Raw genomic sequence first — 9,184 nt, 5'->3', positions numbered from 1 at the left:
ATACCAGAAGAATGTCTATCTGTGTTTCATTGATTATGCAAAGGCGTTTGACTGTGTGGATCATAACAAACTGTGGCTGACTCTGAGAAGGATGGGAATCCCAGAACATTTAATCGTGCTAATGCGAAACCTATACTTGGACCAGGAGGTAGTCGTCAGAACAGAGCAGGGCAACACTGCATGGTTCAAATTTGGGAAGGGTGTTCACCAGGGATGTGTCCTGTCTCTATACCTTTTCAACCTGTATGTAGAGCAGATTATACGAGAGGCTGGGCTCTATGAGCGTCAGGATTGGTGGAAGATCTATTAACAATCTGCGTTATGCAGATGACACAACCCTGCTTGCTGAAACCGAGGAGGACCTCATGCACTTGCTGCAGAGGGTCAAGGACTGCAGCCTTCAGTATGGACTGAGGCTCAATGTCAAAAAGACAAAGATTCTCACCAGTGGACCAACTGGTAGCATCAGGATGGATGGGAAAGAGATTGAGATTGTTCACAGCTTCAGTTTGTTCGGCTCCAAGGTCAACACTCTTGGCATCAGCAGTAAGGAAATCAGAAAGTCTGCTGTTAGGGACCTCTCTAAACTACTCAAGAGCAACGGTGTCTCTCTGGAGACTAAGGTGCGCCTGATACAGATCATGGTCTTTGCAATCACTTGTTATGCATCAGAGAGTTGGACAATGACTTGGGTGGACAGAAGGAGAATTGATGCCTTTGAGCTGTGGTGCTGAAGAAGAGTATTGAATGTACCATGGACTGCCAAGAAAACAAACAGATTCATCCCGGAGAAGATTAAACCAAGCAACTTCTTGGAGGCAAGGATTCTGGGGCTTCATCTGACATACTCCGGACATGTTGCAAGGAGGGACAGGTCCTTGGAGAGGGACACCATGCTTGGGAGGTTGGAGGGACAGCGCAAGAGGGGAAGACCCTCTATGAGATGGATTGATTCAGTGACTGGGGTAATCGGGATGGGTGTGCCAGAGGCAGTACGACTGGCACAGGATAGAGCAGGCTTTAGGGCTGTTGTACATAGGGTCGCTAGAGTCGCAAACAACTCAACGACACATAACAACAACAACATAGTATTCAGATAATCTTGATTATGGGAATTTTACCAATAAACTATTAAAATTACTTATTACACATATAAAATGATCTTATTTAAAACAATTTATATTGAGTTAGTGTACTAAAAAGAATTGGTCAATACAGAAGAATTTCATGAAACAATATATGACCAAGATGCAAAGGTGATGGAGAAGTTCAAGCTGCTCTGAAGAAACTGGCAAAAAACAAGGCCCCAGGAATTGACAGTATAAAAACTGACATATTTCAACAAACAGATGCAACCCTAGATGTGCTCACTAGGTTGTGCCAAGAATTGACAATACCAATTGACTTATTTCAGCAAACAGATGCTGCCTTGGACATGCTCACCAGATTGTGCATTAAATCTGAAGGATAAGTACCTGGACAACTAACTAGAAGAGATACATATTTATTGCTATCCCCAAAAGATGTGATTCAACAGAGTGTGGAAATATTGAATAGTATCAAATGCAAGCAAAATATTGCTGAATATTATCCAAAAATGACTGGACCAATACCCTTGACAGAGAACTACCAGAAATACAAACTGGATATAAAAAAGGCTGTGGCACAGCAGGAAATACCAGAGGAATGTCTGTGTTTCATTGACTATGCAAAGGCATTTTTACTGAGTGGATCACAACAAATTGTGGCTAATCTTGAGAATGGGAATCCCGGAACACTTGATTGTGCTCATAAGAAACTTATACTTAGGCTAGAAAGCAGTCCTCAGAACAGAGCAAGGAAACACTGCATGGTTCAGAATTGGGAAGGAATGCATCAGGGATGCATCCTGTCTACATACTTTTTCAATCTATATGTGAAACATTTCATTTGGAAGGCTGGACTTTATGAGGAAGAATGTGGCATCAGAATTGAGAGGAAGATTCATCAACAACCTGTGTTTTACAGATGTCACAACCATGCTTTCAAAGACTAAGGAGGACCTGAAGCATTTGCTGCAGGTCAAGAGCTGTAATCTTCAATATGGATTGAAGTTCAGCATTAAGAAGACAAAGATTCTTACCATAGAGACAAATGGCAACATCATTAGAGATGGAGAAGAGAAAGAGATTTTCAACAAATTCAACTTGCTTAGTTCCACAATCAACACTCTTGGCATTGCTGCTGTTGTGTATCATAGAGTCAGAATCGACCCGTAGCTGACCCTCTGGTGGGTTTTCAGAGGCAGTTAATCTCATGGGAGGAGACTGTCCATCCTTCTGTGGAGCAGCTGGTGGCCTCAAACCATGTGCCCTCAGGATTGCAGCGCAGCTTCTTGCTACTAGGCCAAAAGAGCTCCCTATTCTTGGCATTAGCAGTCAGGAAACAAAAAAAGAAAAACAAAAAATGCCAAAACTGCACTGGGTGTATCTGTGGTCAGGGATCTCTCCAGAGTCCTGAAGAGCAAGGATGTCAGTCTTGAGGTTAAGGTGCACCTGATCCAGGCCATGGTCTTTGCAATTACTTGCTATGCATCAGAGAGCTGGACAATGACTAAGAATGACAGCATAGTAATTGATGCCTTTGAGTTGCAGTGCTGGAGTACTGAACATACCATGGACTGCCAAGAGAACAACCAGATCTGTCTGGAGAAGGTGGAACCAAGTTGCTCCTTGAGGCAAGAATTTTGAAGCTCTGTCTCACATATTTAGGCATGTTGCCTGGAGGGCCCAGTCCTTGGAGAAGGACATCATGATTGGAAGAGTGGAGGGACAGTGCAGGAGAGGAAGACCCTTGATGAGATGGGGCAGGTGTGTCTGAGACAGTGTCTGGCTCAGGATAGGGCAGGATTATAAGCTTTTGTGCATAGGGTCACTATGAATTGTAGGTGACTCAATGGCACATAACAACAACATCATAGTGAATTAAACACATATACTGGTACCAGCTTCCACTGAATTGATTCCCACTTATATTAAATGCATGTATCACTGAGAAAGACTCTATACCCCACATAGATCACTGGGCCTTTCTTTTAAGTGCTTCTGGGTGTGTTTTAAACACATATACTGGTACCAGCTTCCACTGAATTGACTCCCATTTATATTAAATGCATGTATTACAGAGAAAAACTCTATACCCCACAAAGATCACTGGGCCTTTCTTTTAAGTGCTTCTGGGTGAGTTTGAAAAGCCAGTATTTCAGGGTAGCCAAAAGTTTGTGTTTTTACCACTTACAGATTTCATTAAACATTTATGAATCCGTATTAATTTTTCTACAGACTTTACAAATTTTTCAGGGTCTAGAATCTTGATGATAATGATGCAAAATTAGACTTTTAGACTAGCATCAAAGACATCTTTTAGACAGCTAAGATGCTCTAGTGACACAGTGTGTTAAGTACTGTGTTAAGTGAAATGTCAATATTTCAAACTCATCATCTACACTCACGAAGAAAAGATGGGGGTATATTCTCTCATAACATCTACAGCCCCAGAAATCCAACAGAGTTAAAATCAACTACACAAGAGTGAGTTACGTTTTGAATGAGAATGTAAAGATTGATTTTAGAAAGGCATTCTAGAGAAAAAATGGTTAACTTTATCTTTTTATCTGTTGTTGCTGTGAGCCATCAAGATAGAACCAACTCATGTTGACCCTCTAGCCAGTTTTCAGAGTGAGTAAATCATATGAGAGGAGAATGTTCATCTTTCTCCCAAGAAGCAGCTGGTGGATTATAACTGGATGCCTTTGGGACTGCAGTGCAGTTTCTTACCATTAGGCCACCTCATGGTAAGGAGTTGTGCTAGCAACCAAAATGTATGTGGTTCAAATCCACCAGGTACTCTCTGGGTGGATATCTTTGTCAGTGTGATGTATTTCCTCTGAACACTCACTTGCAGGTCAGCTATAGGTCAGTTCCGAGTCAACAGTACACTGCAACAACTAAAAGTTGTAAAGTGTTCCAGTGTCGTTTTACGCCTTCAAGTTGGAACTGACCCATACCTCCGGCATGTTTTCAGAGGCAGTTAATACCTTGGGGGGAAAGTGCCCATCCTTCTTCTGTGAAGCAGCTGGTGAATTCAAACCACATACTTTTGAGATTGCAGCACAGATTCTTGCCCCTAGGCCACTCATGCTCTCTGGTGGTGTCGTGGGTAGTTCTGCACTGCTAACCCAAAGGTGGTGTCTCTCTGGCAGTCTGAATCCGTGAGCGGATTGCATGAGAAAGATGTGCAATCTCCTTCCTTGTGATTCACATTCTCAGAAACTTAAAGGGTTAGCTCGGAGTCAGTTCTAACTAGATTGCAATGAGTTTGAGGGGTTTTTTTGATGGAATGTACTTTGGGAAACACTGCTTATAAAAAATATCTGTGAATGGTCTATTACTACAAGATCTAAAAGAACAAAACAAAGCAAGTTCCTAAAACTTAAGAGTTACTAAAAAAGGCATGCATAACTATCTAAGCATATATAACACAGTCAAAAGCACAGTGGAAGTGATAAACTTCCCTTAGATCTGATATCAACATTATTACCTTGTGAGGTTGAGTAGCAAATTTGCCACAATGTTGTTCATTGCATCAAAAGGCTTCTCATGCCGTTTTTTTAAAATGCCAGCACTTGAAGTGATTAGACTCCTTGGTTTCACAGTTTTACCCAATTTTCCAGAACTCACCATGACGTCAATTTTGCTAATGATGTCAAATAAAGACTTTTGAGGGGGAAATATTGCGAGAGAAGCTATTAATAATAGTGGATATATGGAATTCTATTAGAAGAAATTACAAGGAAATAAACAATTTAAACATATTTTTCCCTAAAATGGTAAAGCTAAACAATAAACAGTAAAGTCTGAACAGCAAAGCACATAAATGCCCACCACCACATAATCCAGGACTGAATATTTATAAGGGTGTCTACAAATTACAACGTCATTTCTTACCTGATTGTCAATGGGCAACACACAGTCTGCATGCTCATTAAGTTCCTTCATTGCCAAGATGCTGTTATAAGGTGAGGTTATGACATCATCCTCACTGGAAGGGTAAACTGAAGTCACAAATCTGTATACTTCTGGGAACTCATCTTCAAGCATCTTTAAAAGAAATGTGCCAAGTCCAGATCCTGTTCCTAAAGATAAAAATTTGAGGAAGAAAATAGCATAAACATTTCAGAACACAATTATGAGAAAACTGTTTAGAAATTTAAATATTGTATTTACCGAAGTAAGTTATAAATTATCAATTCATTCCTGTGATTGTGTTATTACTAATTAACCTAATTTCAGATAAGAACATGAAGATGACATGGATATCAAACCAAATGTGTTGCTTCTGAGTTGATTCCAACTCCTAGCAACCCTGTGGGACAGAGAAGAATTTCCCGACAGGGTTCCTAGGGTGGTAAATCATTATAGAGACAGATTGTCCCATCCTTCTCTCACAGAGAATCTAGTAGGGACTAACCAAGTGAGCCAAAGGCTTTTTGGTTAGCTCAAGGGTGGTTTGACTGTTGTATAATCAGGGCTCCTTACTATGGGTACTCAAGCTTCAGACTATGAGGTTTGGTGAATTTTCTGTATTTCATTCTTTCTTGTTTTTAAGTTATATACATACATATGTGTGTATATTTGTATATACAAACAACGGTAACAAAATAAATGATTGATGAAAATTCAATCAAGACTGTTTTTAGTCTTCACTTGACATTAAGCAATTTTAAAATAAAAACTGTTCAATGAATAAAAAGCTGTTATATACATTATGTTAACTCTAGTTTTATTTCTTACAAGTGTAGGTCTGAAAACATTCATGTTTACAAGATGAATTCCTACTTGGTAACAGCTAATAAGCCAAGTAACACTACCTCCTCCCATGGAATGTATTATGAAGAAGCACTGCAAACAATCGCATTGCTCTGCTGCTTTTCTGAGTTTCTCCAAAATTTGTTCCCGGTAAAGACTGCCAAAGACTCCGTGACCCACTGCCCTGAAAAGAAAACATTGGAAAAAAGAATTCTTCTAATTATTATTTGGTGACTTTATAATTTCTAAGCTATATAATAAGGCTAAATAAAAATGTAAAAAATTATTCCTGTATACTCTATAGTTTGATATCCGTAAGTCATGTAGTATCTCATTAATACTTAATAGAAGAATTTAATGAGCATTTTTCTACCCCTCCAATGCCCAAATATTTTGGCAATACAGCTCATTAGAAGTGAATACTAATCTAGAGTTTTCTTATTTTATCTTCTCTATCTCTCCTTTTCAATATAATTCTACATAAAATATTTCAGTTGCATATAGATTTATCTCTTCCCCTTTTAAAATAAACCCTGAAGTGATTGTACAAATAAAAGAGCTGAATCTAGACAACTAGAAAGGTAATGAAAACTACAACATTTTAACTAGCATACCACAGCTGCTGGTATGTACTGTTGACTTGGAACCAACTTACATCTGACTCTTCGCTGGGTTTTCGAGACATAAATAGCACAGGAGGACACTGCTCATCTTTCCCTCTCAGAAATTATAATTCAACTTGAAATATGAGAAAAACATTGATCACATAATTTCTAGATAAAATGGTGCACAGCAGGTAATGTAATATTCATGAGAATTAGTTTTACAAGTCTTGGTTGCTCAAATTTGCAAGTACTAATTAAATTTAAAAATAATTTTAATTTAAAAATTATTTCAAGAACAAATTTGAGGCACTGACCACAAAGGATTAAAGATGAATTGTGGGATAACTTTAAAGATATCATTCATAAAAGGAGCAAAAGGCCATTACAAAAAGCAGACCAAAATAAATGTCAGAAGAGACTGAAAACTGCATTACAGCATTGTGAAACCAAAGTAAAAGAGGTAAGGAGAAGAATTCAAAGGGCAGCTCGAGAAGACAAAACAAAGTATTATAATGAGATGTGCAAAGAGTTAAAGTTGGGAGAATAAAAAGGAAGAATTCATTTGGCATTTCTCAAACTGAAAGAACTAAAAAAATAAATTTAAGCCTCAAGCTGCAATACTGAGAGATGTTTGGGGGGAAAAAATCTTGGAATGACCCACAAAGCATAAAAAGAAGGTGGAGGGAATACACGGAGCTCTGTACAAAAAAGAATTGACTGACACTCAAATATTTCAGTACATAGTATGTGATATAAAGTTAATGGTAATGAAGGAAAAAGTTCAAGCTCTATTGAAGGCACTGGCACAATAGGTTCCAGGAATCGACGGGATACCAATGTTTGAACTAACAGGTACAGTCCTGTACATGTTCACCAGTCTGTGCCAGGAAATTTGAGACAACTGGCCAATTGACTGAAAGAGATTCATATTTACTCCTATTCCTAAGAAAGTTGATCCAACAGAATGTGGAAATTATCAAATAATGTCATTAATCTCTCTTGTAAGTAAAGGATTGTTGATGATCATTCAAAAGCAGCTGGAATAGATCTGTGATAGAATTTCAAGCTGGGTGTAGAAGAGTTTGTGGCACCAGAGGTATTACTGCTGATGTCAGATGGACTTTGGCTGAAAGCAAAGAATAACGGAAGGATGTCTACTTATGTTTTATTGACTGTATAGAGGCATTTGACTGGGTGGATCATAACAAACTATGGTTAAACTTGAGAAGAATGAGCAATCCCAAACACTTAATTGTGCATATACGAAATCAGTATCTAGAACAAGCAGCTGTTGTCTGAACAGTGCAAGGGAACACTGTGGTTTCCTCTTTCCACACCAATTCAGTATGTATGCTGAGCAAATCATCCAAGCAGCCAGACTTTATGAAGAAGAGCATTGTATCAGATTGGTGGAAGGCTTACCAACAATCTGTACTATGCAGATGACATGACCTTGTTTGTCAAAGTGAGAAGATCCTGAAGTGCTTACAGCAGAGGATTAATATCAACCTTCAATATGGATTGCAGCTCAGTATCAAGAAAACAAAAATTCTTACCACTGGACCAATTGGCAACATCATCATAGAAGGAGAAATGATTGAAATTGTCAAATATTTCATCTTGCTAGAATTCACAGTCATACCCAAGATAGCAGTAGTCAGGAGATGTATATCACTGCACAAGTCTGCTCTCAGGGATCTCTCTAAAGTTCTGAAGAGCAATGCTGTCTAAAGACTAAGGTATGCCTGGTCCAAGCCACAATCTTTGCAATCACCTGTTATGCACATGAAAGTTGGGACAATGAATAAAATTTACAGAAGAACCAATGCATCAGAGTTGTGGTGTTGACGAAGAGTACATCACATGTACTTCCAAAACAACAGATACGTATTGGAGAAAATGCAACCAGAATGTTCCTTGGAGGCAAAGTTGGAAAAGCTTCATCTCACACATTTTGGGCATGCTGTTAAGAGATACAGGGGTCAATGAAGTACAGGAAGACTCTCAATGAGATAGACTGGTACATTGTCTGGAGCAATGGACTCAAATATGTCAAGGATGATTAGGATGGCACAGGATAGGACAGAGTTCAGATCTATTATTGATGAGCTTGTTGTGGGTCATAAAACAACTCCGTGCTACAAGACTGATTTTTTTCCAATGTATTCAGTAACTAAAAAATCACATAGTAACAGTTTAGCTTAACTTGTAAATGTCTACCTTGAGCACTGTACTCTTTTTAAAAATTATCTGAGTAGTTGACAAAAGAACTTGAAAGACAGGAAGTGAGCTTAAGTTAATGGAGGAGAAACAACACAGAAAAGGAGAATGAGACTGGGTGTATAGTCTGAAGGATATAATCATGTAGTCAACACACATGAATTGCACAAGGAGAAAATATTGAATTGATGTATGTTCTGCTGTGCACATTATTAATAAAACAGTGAATTTTTTTAAAAAACCAAAGTTACATAGTAAATTATACAGTTCAAGAAAATCCAAGTTTTAGGTGATCAGCTGTGCTCACTCAGAACTACATACCATACAGCTGAGAAAGTGGCTATAAGTAGTTAAAATAATGAATATTTGTTGTTATATGCCATCGAGGGCTTGGTGACAGGAATGAAGCTGGAGATAGAATGACTGAATTTTGTAAAATCAATGACTTATTCATTGCAAATACATTTTATAAGAGACACAAACGCAGGTTATACACATGGACTTCACCTGATG

At 38.5% G+C, this 9,184-nt stretch overlaps 1 protein-coding gene across 1 annotated transcript in view; it reads right to left on the bottom strand.

The window, feature by feature from the left end:
* The window catches only part of TUBE1 (tubulin, epsilon 1), a 46,504-nt gene that overhangs the window by 8,438 nt on the left and 28,882 nt on the right, over nucleotides 1–9,184 (bottom strand). The window contains exons 6-8 of the mRNA XM_006879154.1: nucleotides 5,909–6,030; nucleotides 4,986–5,173; nucleotides 4,579–4,754 (exon numbers count right to left, since the gene is read on the bottom strand). Of these exons, the coding sequence (XP_006879216.1) occupies nucleotides 4,579–4,754; nucleotides 4,986–5,173; nucleotides 5,909–6,030 (486 nt within the window). The remainder of the gene's footprint in view (nucleotides 1–4,578; nucleotides 4,755–4,985; nucleotides 5,174–5,908; nucleotides 6,031–9,184) is intronic.

This window comes from Elephantulus edwardii, unplaced genomic scaffold (genome assembly GCF_000299155.1).
Source record: "Elephantulus edwardii isolate Elephantulus edwardi_28Jun2011 unplaced genomic scaffold, EleEdw1.0 scaffold00002, whole genome shotgun sequence".
Lineage (NCBI taxonomy): Eukaryota > Metazoa > Chordata > Mammalia > Macroscelidea > Macroscelididae > Elephantulus > Elephantulus edwardii.
The sequence above is the reverse complement of the archived record's forward strand: the minus strand, read 5'-3'. Positions and strand labels throughout refer to the sequence as shown.